At 43.8% G+C, this 16,060-nt stretch overlaps 1 protein-coding gene across 1 annotated transcript; it reads left to right on the forward strand.

Annotated features, from left to right (window-relative positions):
- Positions 1 to 777: 777 nt before the first annotated feature.
- LOC140360709 (uncharacterized) lies at positions 778 to 10,711 on the forward strand. The gene is made up of 10 exons (XM_072446042.1): positions 778 to 961; positions 2,178 to 2,273; positions 2,840 to 2,939; positions 4,221 to 4,391; positions 4,924 to 4,991; positions 6,202 to 6,286; positions 7,305 to 7,400; positions 7,510 to 7,538; positions 7,733 to 7,829; positions 8,517 to 10,711. The coding sequence occupies exons 1-10, from the start codon at positions 788 to 790 to the stop codon at positions 8,615 to 8,617; spliced, it is 1,017 nt and encodes a 338-aa protein (XP_072302143.1). The 5' UTR covers positions 778 to 787; the 3' UTR covers positions 8,618 to 10,711.
- The last annotated feature ends 5,349 nt before the right edge of the window (positions 10,712 to 16,060 follow it).

Below are 16,060 nucleotides of genomic sequence, written 5' to 3' on the forward strand. Positions count from 1 at the left end.
TTCTAACCATTTGAATTCATCATCTAGACTTAAGCAGTGAAATTGGGATTCACTGTTTAGGGTTTAAAGACTGACTAAGAAGTGGCGATCCAACAAAGTGACCTTTGACAACACCTGCTCAATGAATCTGTTTCCATAGAGACAAGGCGATGCCACAAGGCCAAGTCACAGGTCAAGTTTGTGTAAAAATGCTAAATTTTATGCTATTTTAAAAGGTTGTGTTTTATTTTCAGGCGTTAGTTTGATGCTACATCGATTACTGCCTCGACCAATACAGCGATATTGATACTTCTGCGATATATTCTTTGGGATAACTGAATAAATGCAAGATAATGTACGTTTCACGCCATTCTGTGGAAGCAACAGCGTCTCCAAGCAGCTTTTGGGGCTCAGATTTACCATAAATGGGGGGAAAGTGCTTAAACTAGTCTCTGACATCACTCAACTGTATCTGAGTGGTTTTCATTTCATCTCAGGTTAATCCCAGTCAAATTGGTTCATGTTCCGCTTCACTTTAGCCTCCAATCTGAATTTTATATCCGTCCTCGCACTTTTAAAAGATCTACAATCAGAATTTATTATTTTCCCCATCGTGACGTAACAACAGGCTACAGTTCATTTACATTTGCACTTGCACACAACACCCCACACTCTCTTCAAACGTATATGTCAAACCAATAAGTATTACATTACAAGTGACCGGTAAACCGCCCCCGCGCGTGGCCCGTGCGCTCGTGCCGGTCCCGTGTGGAGATCGGTCCCGTGTGGAGATCGGTCCCGTGTGGAGATGGGTCCCGTGTGGAGATGGTACAGTCGGACTCAGGGTTTGCCCATCTTCACACCGGCTCCTCCTGCGCCCGTGCCACAGCCGCGGGGACGAGGCACGAGGCAGACGCGCTCCCACTGCCGCCGCGCACGCTCGGACCCGAACACGTCCCAGCTCCGCGAGTCCAGCAGCAAAGTGAGTCATTTAAGCTGTTTTATTTATGCGTAAAAAGGCGCAAATACAGGTGCGGGAGAAGTAGGAGCAGCAATAAATACAAACGCAGCCTGTTGCGCGTAATCGCTTTGTGTTTACGTCTGCTGAAAGAAGGTCTCAATGTTTTGCAATGTTTTGGTAATATGTGGCCATTTCGTTTGATTGAACGCGTCGATGCGTCAAAAACGTGCGTAAAAGAGAGCTACTTTTGATATTCTATTGAGGACTTATAACCGGAACTAAACCGGGACCAAACCGGGACTAAACAGGACCAAACCGGGACCAAACCGGGAATAAACCGGGACTAAACCGGGACCAAACCGGGAATAAACAGGACTAAACCGGGACCAAACCGGGAATAAACAGGGACCAAACCGGAATAAACTAGGTCTAAACCAGGAAATAAGGACTAAATAACAACTAAACCAGGAGTAAACCAGATCTAATGCAGGTCTCACTCGGATCTAAGTCAGAACTAAATCAGGACAAATCAAATAACACGTCTGACTAACTAACGAACTCAAAATGACCTTTCCGCCATCAGAAGTGGGACTGTTCCATTTACTCGAATACTTTTTTGAAGCGATTGTATTTGATAGAAACTTTTACTTCTACTTGAGAAATATAGTTACAGTCTCTTACAGGAGTAATAGTGATGAAATCTGTGTCAAAACCTTTCTGTTGACAATATTAAATTATTTGTGTTTCTCGCTTCAGATATGACTTCTCATGTATGTGTCTATCTTTTGAAAAAACACATTTTAAACATTATTTTATGTTTTGTTCTTCCAAAACAAATCAAGCTTTACTTTGTGACATTTACGTTTCCCCAACACCTTTTACTTGTGTTTGAGTCACTTCTTTGTACTTCTTCTACTTCTACTTCTACTTCTACTTCTACTTCTACTTTCTCTTCTTCTTCTTAATATTATTATTATTATTATTATTATTATTATTATTACTTGACTACAACTTTTGCCACTTCTACCCGTCACTTCTAAAGGGACTCAACCAGGACTAAACCGGGTCTAACTCAGAACTAACCTGCTCATGTGGGACTTAACCAGGGGTGGGATAAGTTCAAATATTCCGCCCGGTTGTGTTTGGGTGTCTCCCATGTTTGACCTCTAGGGGGAACTCTATAACTAGTGCGACAACAGGTTTGTTTTTATGGTGGTTTCCTCGCTCATATTTCCAGAGACAAGTCATGCCTTCAGCTCGAGAGAGGATGAGGCCGTGGCTGGTGCGGCAGATCAACTCCAACGCTGTCTCCGGCCTGAGCTGGATCAATAAGGTGAGACTAAATGATCACCTTTCTATCAATTTGATTAAAATAATAAAATAATGGGAAGAGTTTGACAAAGACATTTGAAAAAACTGCTGAGTCATGTTCAGTACATTTGGATCTAATATGGCCGATGTTTGGTTGGGTGGATTACTTAACTTGTGTGCCAAATTTTATGATTCTATGATCAGATTTTTTGTGGGCCATTTCCTATCTCGCAATGCATTTTTTGTATATTTGGGGGCGCTGATGCGCCAACTTTTTAATTTTAGAAAAAGGAGCTAGCCAGAATGTAAACAGGCACAATTTTTTGAGGTGTGCAAATTATCCTGACTTTTCATCAGTGTTTCACGCGGTGGTCATCCCCATGCAAAGCGCTCGTTTAGCGGGTCGTGCTTTGCCTTACGGTGCTAGGCCTGTCGCCAGCTTGAGGCGCTCGGGCCTAATAACAAATGTTTAAAAAAACACAGTCTCTAGGCTAAAGAGGTGCAGAAACGAGATACAGTAGAAAGATTAAAAAGGTGTTTGACATGACATAAAGTTGTTATTACTTAAGGTTGAGTTGTAATCTTCAGGAAAAGAGCATGTTTTCGATTCCCTGGAAACACGGAGCGAGACATGGCTGGACGATGGACGAAGACGCAACGCTCTTCAAAAAGTGGGCCGTCCACACAGGTACGGAGCACGTCCTGAAAGTCAGTGTTTTTATACCTTGCTGATCCGACTCGTACTTTTGGAACATTCCAGGCAAAACTGTAATATTTCCGTCAGAAAATTCGCCATTGTCTGAGAGATGATCCGATGAGTAAGAGGAGAAAACACTTCCCAGTTGGTCCATCATAAGTGGACTAGAGAGCGGTGCCCTGTCGACTCGGTGAACGTCTTACACAAATCAACCTTCTTGCCGCGAGACTTTTCTCTAGTTTGCCACTGAAATTAATGTTATTCTCAAACAGAAATGCAGACAACTGATGTGGTTTCTGTTCACGCGTAACAATTGTTCTCAAAGCGCCGCACTGTTCTTTTATTCATTCACTCTTCAGTCCTTGGAAGCTGCACACTGTTGAAAAGTGATGCCAAGAAGTGACGGGTCAAGTAATGCTATGGCAAGTGTCGCGATATGGATCCAATACCAGTGGGTTTTGTATTTAAACGCATTGAAACTGCTCTAATATAGTTTCACCTGGGCGTGTGGGGACATCACCATCTTCATCCCGCCACAGCTTGAACTCTGTACACAAAGTAAGAGAAGAGTGCAGGTAAAATCCTGAACTGTTTTTAATCTTGATTTAAACATTGTCAGAGTAGAACCTCGCAGTTGGATCAGACTGTGGTGGTGAAGCAGGAGCTGAGTCTAAAGACAAAGCTCTCAATTTAAAGCACAATCTACGTTCTACTTCACCTGGTCATGAGCTTAGGGGAATGACCGAAAGGACAAGATCAAGGATACAAGCAGGCGCTCGCTTAAAGAGAGGGGCAGGAGCTCAGTCACATGGGAGGAGCCCGGAGTAGAGCCGCTACTCCTTCACGTCGAGAGGAGCAGCTGAGGTGGAACTGCCTGAGGCGTCTAGGAGCATGTCCCACCTGGGACTGGTGTCTATCTCTGTGGCCCAGGAACCCCTCGGGACCCCCCCAAAGGAGCTGGATAAAGTGTCTGGGGTGAGGGAAGTCTGGAAGTCTCTGCTTAGATGCAGTTGTCCTGAAACTGAAGCAAAAACCTCTCCCTAGAAGTTTTAATCTTACTTTTAATACATTTTGCGTAAGTAAGACAGAGTTACCTTTTGTAAAATGAGCCCAACCTAAAAGCTCATTAAGACTGGTTTTGGCATATTATGTTCTCTTCTTTTTTATATTTAATTAAAACCATACAGATATCAAAATCCTGAACTTGAGAGCAGGCATTTATATACCAGTAATTAGTGGGCCAATACTTAACAAGCCCTTTATTATTTGCAGGTAAATACAAGGAGGGTCAGAAGTGCGATCCCAAAACCTGGAAGGCCAACTTCCGCTGTGCGCTTCACTCGCTTCCCGACGTGGAGGAGGTGACGGACCGGAGCGTCCACAAGGGGCAGTGTGCCGCACGTGTCTACAGGATGTTACCAACACCATGCAGAAGACCAAGAGGTGAGGAAGAGAGGGCGAGAGGAGAGAGAGGGCAGAAGAGAGAGGAGAGAGAAAAGAGAAGAGAGAGAGAGTGGATGAGAGGGAGGGAAGAGAGAGAGAAGGGAGAGAGAGGGGAGAGAGAGGGGAAAGGAGAGAGAGCAAGAGGAGAGAGGGAGAGGGGAGGAGAGAGAGAAGAGAGAGAGAGAGGGGAGGAGAGAGAGAAGAGAGAGAGAGAGGGGAGGAGAGAGAGGGAAGAGAGAGAGGGGAGGAGAGGGAGGGAAGAGAGAGAGGGGCTCTCTCTTCCCTCCCTCTCCTCCCCTCTCTCTTCCTTCCCTCTTCCCAGGAGAGGGGAAAGGAGAGAGAGAGAGAAGAGAGAGAGAGAGAGAAAGAGAGAGGAGAAAGAAGAAAGGCTTTTTCTGTAACATACAATTAATGAATTACATCAGCCTAAATTCTTATTCAATGATGATTTAAAGGAAAGGGAACGAGAGCAGCAGCTGCACTTCTAAACAATATATTAATAACTTTATTGGCAATGATTTCATCCCAACAGGAAATAACTCACTCCGTAAAATGAATGTCAAACAAAGGAAAACAACGAAGATCAAGTGGAAACGAAAGGTAAGAGTCATATTTTTATTAGAAATTCAACCGCAATTGGAGGAAGCTTTAGCAGCTCTTTTTAGACTGAAAAGTGAAGCTGCCTATATATCACGCTGATATTTACACTTTTTACCGTGTAAATATCAGTTATCGGTCTTAAATCTCCAGCACCGGCCAATATTTAGTTTAGTGAGGGATCATCTCAAAATAGGTTGAAGCTTCAAAGACTAATTTTTTTTCATCTCTCTCTGGACCCCCTCCCCCCCCTCAAAAGATTAAAAAACATTTTCTGGCGTCACATCAAATTTTCCGCGTTGATAAAACGATAGTAGCTTGATAGACCCTGCTCACCTCTAGTCCCTGAACATCCTTTGGTAAGTTTATCAGTAGAAGTTATGAACTCTCCAAATAATGTCACCTGTCGCGCATGTTTGTTTACTTAATCCACATGGTCCACGGGCCCTAGGGGCCCTAGGGGCCCTACGACACATCCCATTCAAACGAAACTGTGAGATGACCACATTGAGATAGTCTCAAGAGGATGAGAGAGTGAGAAACTAATGTTTCTTGTCAAAACCTGTAATGTCAATTGCCTGAGTTTAGACCTTAGACATGTCAGAATGACAGAAGCAGAACACGTGCTTTCATCTCAGTGAGAATCTCACGTCTTCTGTGATTGGCCCAAACCTCATGCGAAAAATATTACGTCTTTTCAGCTTCAACCGAGAAGCCTCCCTAACTTCACCTGAGCCGTAGTTTAGGTGGGCAATATATCGAAAACTGAATCATTAATTTATAGGAAAAACTGCAATTTGGGTATCAACGTATCAAAGTATAAAAATGTATTGTGTTTTAATATGTATGTATGTATTTTCTTGTCACTTGTTTATGTCGATGTTCAGTGTGCATTATTTGGTGTCCTTAAACTGAAATTTTTGATTTGTTTGAAATAAAAATGTGAATGTGGTTGATTAACATTTTATATATCATTTTTTTGCTTTTGGTTCTGCAAAAAACCTTATGCTCTTGACTACAGCTTGTACTGCTTTAAATACTAGAACAAGTTTTCTTCTTTCTAACAAACACACTAGCAGCGATTTTTTTGGACCTTTGAAAAATATTTAGATTTTTTAGTTTTTCTTCTCATTGGCCTCTCGGGGCTTCCGTACATGGGGAGTTTGTTTTTGTTGCTTTTCTGACCCTGTTCTTCGTGTTTGTTCGTATCAAGATCGAGGAGTCGGACCCGGATTATGAACCGTCGCATCGAGAAGTGGCGCCGGCCGAGGAGAGCGCCGTGCCCAGCGAACTGAACGGTCGGACCACTTTTGCTTTATTTTTTATGTTCATTTTTAATTCATTTCGCTACGCGCTAATAATAGGCCACGGTTTCTTCGCAGACAACAGCGTGTGCGTTAAATAACTGCAACCGTTTCCATTTGCAAATTGGTTAATGATGAAAATAACAGAAACTTAACAAAAGATATTTCTGCACTTTTGTGTTTAAAGATGGCCTGAAATGATTAATCGACTAATTGTGACTTGTCGACTTAAAAAAAAAGAAATTATTTTTAATTTTTTTTTTTTGAGGATTGTAATTGTTATCTGGACAATAAAAAGGATCCTTGAAACGGTTGTTAAAAGCCTGGTGAGGAGCATTTGAACTTTTAACACGTTGATTTGGTACGGAAACCTGAGCGTGTCGAGATCATAGGACTGATCATAACTATTACCTTCAGGAAGGCGATATAGACGATATAGGTGTTTTGTTTTATGTAACAAGTCATCTTTTATTACTTGTTTACTTTAAAATGTTGTACTAAGTGTGACAAGTGGATCCTGTATGATTTCAATTCCACTCTCTAAAACACATGCAAAAAGACCCTTTCAGAGAACAAAGGTGGAATTTTTAAAGCAAAATGTCAAAAAAGAATAAACAATTTCAAGATTTTCATCAATACTACACTTTATTCATAAATATTCTCTACCTAGAAGTCTTCAATCACCACATCTTGACCTTTATTTGGTTGATAATGTATTTAAAATGTCTCAATGTACAATACAAATAATCATAGTTGACTCGTCGACTACTTAAACAATTGTTGGTTGCTGCCCTAGTCTAAATCAATCAAGATTCATACAAAATGTAATTCAACGTGCTTTACAGCTATAAAAACACAGTACAAAATAACTCAAAATGCAGACAAAATTACCTCTTATGCACAGCTAAAAAGAGCTGTTTTTTTTACGCAGTGCCTTCATTTTGTATTTATTTTTTCTTCTTTTTTTTGTTACTCATAATCACGCTTTGGCCTGTGGTTGTTGTTTGAACAGATTTGAAAATGGTGGATGAGTCGGAGGTCCCCGAGGTCTCGCTGATGGTCGAAGTCGGGACGTACTCGTTTGAGGTGTCTCCAGAACACCGCCCAGGTACCGTAAAACCGCCAATAAACAGTTTCGCTCCATTTGTGTTACTCTTTCTCCTGCGTGAACATAATTCTGCGCCACAACTAATTGCTTTCTCTCGCCGCTCTCGCAGATTACGACTACAATGGCATTACAATCACGGTAAGCCCAAGATTACTGCTATTTTATACGGTTATTTATATACTTAAGGTTTGGGGTTTCACTTTCATCGACTGGAAGAACCCTCGTTTGTCTTTTACTGGAGATATATCCTGAGTAACTACAGCGTTGCAGTTTGTTCAGCCCCATAACGACGGTGAAATCCAAGCGTTCTCAGTGCAGTGTTGCTCTTGCAGATCAGCCAACCTCTGGAGAAAGACGCGCTCAGGACGGGCTTCGCTGACAACGAGCAGCACACGAGCCCCAGGAGCCAGTGGAGCGAGGAGTCGTCAGGTAAATCTGTGAAGCAACAAACGAAATCGCTCAAATACAGCGAAGAGAATAAGACCACGAACCATCTGCAGTCATAACAGACGAGAGAATAAGATAAGATAAGCGTTTATTTGTCCACACAATGGGGACATTTCAGAAGCGAAAGAGAGCGTTGCAAGAGGCAGCTAGCACACACCAGCGCCGTAAGTTAAAAAAGAAAAGAAAAAAGAATGCCAAACCTTTGTCAGTAAAAGTGTGTTGTTAGGAGGAAAGTTTTGAAGAAGACAGCGGGCTATTTTGAGTGAGTTGAAAAGCGGTGATTTAAAGGCGATTGTTGAGGTTCTTGAAATCAACACCGAAAAGTCATTTAGATTTTGTTTCTGAAAAATACAATGTTTTCGCCTTCAAAATTTTTGTTTTGTTTTTCGCCTATAAATAAAGAAGCAATGTCAAAATAAAACGTTTAAACCAGGTTCCGACATCACTCACATGCTGAAGAGTGGTTTCTTTTGCCAAAACCACCTTGATTTCTTTCATATTTTGCGATATTCTAAGGTTAATCCCAGTCTCTCAATCAACACTGCTCCGCGTCACGTTCATCTCCAATCCGGAATTTCAAACGTACATTGTTCGCAAACTTTCAAAGGCTCGATTGCCATTGACGCAGACGCGATCAAATTATTTCTGACGTGTGGCGTTGTTTCGCAGGAGAGGAGATCAACCGCCTGTACACCTCCTTGGCGCCGTCTCTGTTAACCCCCGCCGAGCTGTGGAGCGAGTCGCCGCCCCAGACTCTGCTCGCGCTGTAGGACCCGAGAGTCACTCCACCGGGACAGAGGCCGTTCCAAATACTGCGGATCCTTAAGGGACTGAAGCCCGACAGCAACGGAAGAATGAAGACGAGTTTGTTGAGACTTCTTGCCCGAGGAGCACTGCCGCAGTCGTCCTCGGAGCTCGGAACCCAGGACCTCGGAGAAACGTTTCTGCCAGCGGTACAGTCGGAAAAAAACAACGTACATTTTATGCACCGTAACGACTCAAATCAAAAATAATAAAACCCAAGAAGGTGCTCAAATCAAACAAACCAACCAACCAACCAACCAACAAACCAACCAACCAACAAACCAACCGAAATATGGCTCCAATTAGCAGCATTAGCATTACAAAGCATTTACTGTAGACAAACTAAATGGAAAATAACGCAAACGCTATCAATATTTTAACTGTCTTTAAGCTACGGCATATTGAGTTTTCTCCCTCCCCATTTGCTGTGTGAGCTTTGGAGCATCATCTAAGCTAACCACATGAAGCTAAGCTAACCACATGAAGCTACCGTTTGCTTAATGAGGAAACCCGAGTTAAAGTGCTCATGACTTTGTTTTGTGCGGCAAAAAAGGTTTACACCGGTCAAGTTGCGTTTTGTGAAGGAAAAAATGTGAAATAAAAGTTGAAAATGACAGGAGGTAGAGCTGAGTTCTAAAACAGAATCCCTCTGTGATGTCATCAATAAGCGACATTCCATCCAAAAGGCAGAGAGACAATTCACACGCAAGTTTAAACAATAAGATAAGATAAGATAATCCTTTATTGTCCCACATGGGGAAATTCCATTGATGCAACGCAGGTAGATACAGAGGTAGATACAGAAGAACAGAACAAATAACTTATAGGAAGTTTGAAAAACACTCTCAGTAGAAGATCTCTTATAAAAATCTCAGGATGTCCGCCGGGATAACGTGACGATCTCCGGGTAAGACGACTGTTCTCCGCAGTTTCATGAGTTCCTCCTTTGTGTAAACGCGGTACGGCGCCGGCCGGGGGGGCGCAGGGGGGCCAGGGGGGCTCGGAGCCAGGGCACATCGCGATGACACGAAAACACTCAATCCAGCCGAACAAAGTCAAAACAAGTTATAATTTAGCAAAATAAAGGGGTTATCATGTATTCTTGATATTCTTTTGGCATTTGTTTATAATATGGTCGCTGGGGAACAGTTGTCCATGTTCAACCAAGTTATATTATAAACTTCACCAGAATTGTCGAACTGGGGGGAAAAAAGCTAAATCTTAAATATAATAATGTTTTAGCACTTTAAATGAAATACAATGACGACAGATTTGGGAGAAAAACTGAAATGTATTGTATGTAAATGTACTTTTTTAACAAGCAAACAAGGCAAAATGTCCATAGGCGCCAAGTAAAAGAGTACTGACTCGTACCCTTTCGTAATGTATTTATTTTAGTTACGTTTAGTCCACTAGCACAGGACCACTGCGATTTGAAAGAAAGTTCCATTATTTTATGTTGAATATTTGTATTTTTACTATGGTTGGCTGCGGTTCCGAGCGCACTGAACGACTAATGACATTTTTTGTGTCATACGCTAATTAAAATGACCTGATGTCTTTGTGATCACGTTCCTTCTAATTACTCGCATCAAAATGGACCTTGATTTTTTCCTGCTATTGCTGTAAAAAGACACGTCCAATATACAAACCAATATAAAAAAAACATATCACGCTCCTTTGTAACGCTGTAGGATTGGTATAATATATGTCTTGTTAAACTGTGAAGGTTTGCACTTTGAATCATGTCTTCAACCTTGACTTAATGTAAAGAGTTTTTTGGTGCTAAAATGCTGTCACAATTGTATGTTAAGAGTGCTTTATTGTGTCAGGGTGTTGATATTTATATGAAAAACTCAGGAAGGAAGTGGCTTTACTAACGGTTCATTTGTGCTGTGCACTTCAGTTTCATCAGGGTTTTTTTTCCACAAGCTCATCATGTAAAATAATTCCTAAATAATAACTTGTCAAATCACAAAGTCTTCCTCGTGGTCGAGTGTTGCACTTTGCCCAAATGTAAATATGGTGTGAAAATAAAATGGCAAGTGTTTTAAAGAAAATGCTGGGCATGTTTGAATTTTTCAGTGTGTTGAAAATAACTGTATTATAAAAGGAGAAGTCTGAGGATTGGATTTATGTAGTTTATTCCTGACTCTGTGCAGTTCCAAGGTTTGTTTTAGTATAATTACACATGTTTTAAGTCAACCCATAGTCTTTTTATAGTCTTGAATTTAAAAAGTGTTTTCTCAGGCAAATGAAGACCAAAATGGATTGTACTAGATCACTATTCTCTGAGCAGGCCGCTGCAGTATTCTAATCTACAAGTCTCTCTAAGTCTGATAAGTCTCTCCAAGTCCGGTTGGCACAATACTTTTGATTTTGGCAATGTTATTTAGATGTAATATGGTGTCAGTGTAATCCCACATTCATCCAGGAGTGTTCCATTGTAGAAAAAGATTCAGTTGTAAAAAAAAAAAAAAGATTTCTGAAGTCCAGATGACTAAAACTGAATCTTTTTTGCAATATGGTGGTTCAAATTAAAATCTGTGTCTCACAGCTGCAATGTCAATACTACCAATAATACACAAATAATGGTGCCAGAGTCAGGACCAAACATGGACCGGCCTCCTGCTGGTGCCAGAGTCAGGACTAAACATGGACCGGCCTCATGCTGGTGCCCAGAGTCAGGACTAAACATGGACCGGCCTCCTGCTGGTGCCAGAGTCAGGACTAAACATGGACCGGCCTCCTGCTGGTGCCAGAGTCAGGACTAAACATGGACCGGCCTCCTGCTGGTGCCAGAGTCAAGACTAAACATGGACCGGCCTCCTGCTGGTGCCAGAGTCAGGACTAAACATGGACCGGCCTCCTGCTGGTGCCAGAGTCAGGACTAAACATGGCCCAGCCTCCTGCTGGTGCCAGAGTCAGGACTAAACATGGACCGGCCTCCTGCTGGTGCCAGAGTCAGGACTAAACATGGACCGGCCTCCTGCTGGTGCCAGAGTCAGGACTAAACATGGACCGGCCTCCTGCTGGTGCCAGAGTCAGGACTAAACATGGACCGGCCTCCTGCTGGTGCCAGAGTCAGGACTAAACATGGACCGGCCTCCTGCTGGTGCCAGAGTCAAGACTAAACATGGACCGGCCTCCTGCTGGTGCCAGAGTCAGGACTAAACATGGACCGGCCTCCTACTGGTGCCAGAGTCAGGACTATACATGGACCGACCTCCTGCTGGTGCCCAGAGTCAGGGATAAACATGGACCGGCCTCCTACTGGTGCCCAGACTCAGGACTAACATGGACTGGCCTCCTGCTGGTGCCCAGAGTCAGGACTAAGCATGGACCGGCCTCCTGCTGGTGCCAGAGTCAGGACTAAACATGGACCGGCCTCCTACTGGTGCCAGAGTCAGGACTAAACATGGACCGGCCTCCTGCTGGTGCCAGAGTCAGGACTAAACATGGACCGGCCTCCTGCTGGTGCCAGAGTCAGGACTAAACATGGACCGGCCTCCTGCTGGTGCCAGAGTCAAGACTAAACATGGACCGGCCTCCTGCTGGTGCCAGAGTCAGGACTAAACATGGACCGGCCTCCTGCTGGTGCCAGAGTCAGGACTAAACATGGCCCAGCCTCCTGCTGGTGCCAGAGTCAGGACTAAACATGGACCGGCCTCCTGCTGGTGCCAGAGTCAGGACTAAACATGGACCGGCCTCCTGCTGGTGCCAGAGTCAGGACTAAACATGGACCGGCCTCCTGCTGGTGCCAGAGTCAGGACTAAACATGGACCGGCCTCCTGCTGGTGCCAGAGTCAGGACTAAACATGGACCGGCCTCCTGCTGGTGCCAGAGTCAAGACTAAACATGGACCGGCCTCCTGCTGGTGCCAGAGTCAGGACTAAACATGGACCGGCCTCCTGCTGGTGCCAGAGTCAGGACTATACATGGACCGACCTCCTGCTGGTGCCCAGAGTCAGGGATAAACATGGACCGGCCTCCTACTGGTGCCCAGACTCAGGACTAACATGGACTGGCCTCCTGCTGGTGCCCAGAGTCAGGACTAAGCATGGACCGGCCTCCTGCTGGTGCCAGAGTCAGGACTAAACATGGACCGGCCTCCTACTGGTGCCAGAGTCAGGACTAAACATGGACCGGCCTCATGCTGGTGCCCAGAGTCAGGACTAAACATGGACCGGCCTCCTGCTGGTGCCAGAGTCAGGACTAAACATGGACCGGCCTCCTGCTGGTGCCAGAGTCAGGACTAAACATGGACCGGCCTCCTGCTGGTGCCAGAGTCAAGACTAAACATGGACCGGCCTCCTGCTGGTGCCAGAGTCAGGACTAAACATGGACCGGCCTCCTACTGGTGCCAGAGTCAGGACTATACATGGACCGACCTCCTGCTGGTGCCCAGAGTCAGGGATAAACATGGACCGGCCTCCTACTGGTGCCCAGACTCAGGACTAACATGGACTGGCCTCCTGCTGGTGCCCAGAGTCAGGACTAAGCATGGACCGGCCTCCTGCTGGTGCCAGAGTCAGGACTAAACATGGACCGGCCTCCTACTGATGCCAGAGTCAGGACTAAGCATGGACCGGCCTCCTGCTGGTGCCAGAGTCAGGACTAAACATGGACCAGCCTTCTGCTGGTGCCCAGAGTCAGGACTAAACATGGACCAGCCTCCTGTTGGTGCCCAGAGTCAGGACTAAACATGGACCAGCCTCCTGTTGGTGCCCAGAGTCAGGACTAAACATGGACCAGCCTCCTGCTGGTGCCAGAGTCAGGACTAAACATGGACCAGCCTCCTGTTGGTGCCCAGAGTCAGGACTAAACATGGACCAGCCTCCTGCTGGTGCCAGAGTCAGGACTAAACATGGACCAGCCTCCTGCTGGTGCCAGAGTCAGGACTAAACATGGACCAGCCTCCTGCTGGTGCCAGAGTCAGGACTAAACATGGACCAGCCTCCTGTTGGTGCCCAGAGTCAGGACTAAACATGGACCAGCCTCCTGCTGGTGCCAGAGTCAGGACTAAACATGGACCAGCCTCCTGCTGGTGCCAGAGTCAGGACTAAACATGGACCAGCCTCCTGCTGGTGCCAGAGTCAGGACTAAACATGGACCGGCCTCCTGCTGGTGCCAGAGTCAGGACTAAGCATTGACCGTTTTGTGTATTTAAGTGAGACGGTCCACCATCTTGCAATATCCAAACAGACAACAACATCAGCAGATTAATTAGAGTGTATTGTTACTTAACAATAATATAACAGAGGAACAATTTAAGTGCTAATCTGACTGCGCAAACAGAAAGCAGGTGAGACTTATGCACGGCTGTAAACAAAAGCAGGGTTGTCTCGGTAACAGCTGCTAAAGCTCGGTATCAAAGATCAGACTTTGTCGACAATGCAAAATGACAGCCATACACGAGCCGCGAGTCCTCAAATAACCCGACGGCTTCAGCAAGGCGGCGTCACATGCTCCTTTATTACTATATAATCATACATAATTCAAGTTATCTACTGTACAACACAAACCCACTTCCCTGTGTTGCCCTGACTGAACCGTACGCTGTATTTTGTTGCTGTTAAACACGCCTTTTCCTGCGCATTACAGTCTCATGCTCTTATTTGAATGTATCTTTCCCTTGTGAGGCTAAAAACACGTGCTTAAGTGCCACAAGTTAGCAAAGCCTGTGCCATCGTTGCCATAGTTACCACTCCAGACACCCAAAATAATCAGATGTATCCTGGTTTCTCCACCACATCCGAAAATGCCGCCAGAACCAGGTCTAGTCTCTGAGAGAAATCGTCACTTTCAACATTTGTGAAGAAAAGTGCGAGAAAAAAGAGAAAAATCTGAGGTCATGACGTCCTCACTCTGCGACGTGAACGCAAACTGTACATTATTGAATCGTTTCTGTTTAATCCACGTCATCCGTAGATTCACGTGGGACATTGTGACTTTAAAAGGCCGTTTTCTTCAAATACATTTTTTCTCCCACAGGAACATTGGCCCTTAAAGTCGCTCACGCCAAGTTTTACAACCTTGAACTTTGACAGGAATTTGACGGTAACAGCGCCTTTGTTCGCCTGATTTATTAGACTTTTGGATCTAAAAAAAAAAAAAAAAATGTTCATAACATTTTAGGCCAATTTTAAGCCAGATTTATTTTACTGAAAAAGAAAAAGGAGAAATCCAGAATTCACAAATGTTTCCATTCTTTTTTTGCGATTAACAGAAGAAATTTCAACTTGACTGTCAATTTTTTCAGCTTTAAATGTCCGAAATAGGTTGTTTTTACACACAAAATGCCTTATTTCTACTAACAGGACACGATGGAAAAACTTGAGAAAACTACAGGAGAGGAATATGAAATGTACACGGTTTGATTGATCACATTTGTATAAAAATATCCAAAATGCTTCCAAAACGGCATTAAAACACGATAGTGACTAATGCTCAGCGTAGTATTGTCCTTCACATTCACTCGACTACTTCTACTTGTAATACATACAAGTAGAAGTACATTTTCATCTAAGTAACTGTATTTTTACTACAAACTGGTGCTGTGTTTTCGTGATAGAATAAGAGGAATACATGACTTAAAGAATAAATAAATACAGTACGGTTACAATAAAAGCCCAAATGCGCGGGAAGAAGCGACTGCAAAGTGTTTATTGTCGTCGGGGTGGATTTAGAGCGGCAACGTCCTGTATTTATATAAACATGCTTTATTATGGGATGGTAATTATTGCAGTGAATGTGGCTCGACCGGTCGTTAAACTGCTTTGTCTCGGCCAATAAGAACAAGAGATCAGCACTTGACATAAAATAACAATGTCAATGTGAAACGTGTCCTGTCGTTTTCTCGCAGACGTGTAAGAATGTCACGTTTTTATGCAGAAATAAGGCATTTTATGGGTAAAAGTGGTCAAAATTGCACATATTTGGGACATTTACATCAGAAAAATGGACAGAGCCAGGTTTAAACGTCCTGCTTCATTTTGGTGACATGTTAGCTACAAAAAGGGGTTCTGGATTTCTTGTTTCGAACCCGATCTGACTGAAAATGGGTGAAATATAATCAAATTTCGCCTAATTTATTTTGATTTAAAACGTCTATAAGTCAGATATCAACAAATCCTTCAGTACAATTCATCAAAACGTTGTTAAGCTCAAGAATGTAGAGTTTGGTGTGTGTAGGTGCTGCTTTAAGGGCCCATCTTTATGTCATGTTATGTTAGGGAGAAAAACGTACCTTTGCAATAAATTACAACTGAATATGTGATAGTCTCAAGGCGTAAATCTGCTGTGGCCGTGGTGATTTAGTCCTGGTTTGGTCTGAAGGGTCAAGGCAACGAGAATAAAGCTAGAATTTAGAACATACAGGGACGGCACCGCGGCTAATTTAGAGATGA

The sequence above is a fragment of the Eucyclogobius newberryi genome, unplaced genomic scaffold (assembly GCF_026437365.1).
Source record: "Eucyclogobius newberryi isolate DKJ021-1_F unplaced genomic scaffold, fEucNew1.0.hap1 SCAF_15, whole genome shotgun sequence".
Taxonomy (NCBI): domain Eukaryota; kingdom Metazoa; phylum Chordata; class Actinopteri; order Gobiiformes; family Gobiidae; genus Eucyclogobius; species Eucyclogobius newberryi.

What these genes read in the sequence shown, in the direction of transcription:
- LOC140360709 (XM_072446042.1), top strand. Translation starts at nt 788, where the DNA reads ATGGGTCCCGTGTGGAGATGGTACAGTCGGACTCAGGGTTTGCCCATC. An exon ending in AAAGTGGGCCGTCCACACAG is followed by an intron (nt 2,940 to 4,220) that starts GTACGGAGCACG and finishes TATTATTTGCAG; the next exon opens with GTAAATACAAGGAGGGTCAG. An exon ending in GTCTCCAGAACACCGCCCAG is followed by an intron (nt 7,401 to 7,509) that starts GTACCGTAAAAC and finishes CCGCTCTCGCAG; the next exon opens with ATTACGACTACAATGGCATT.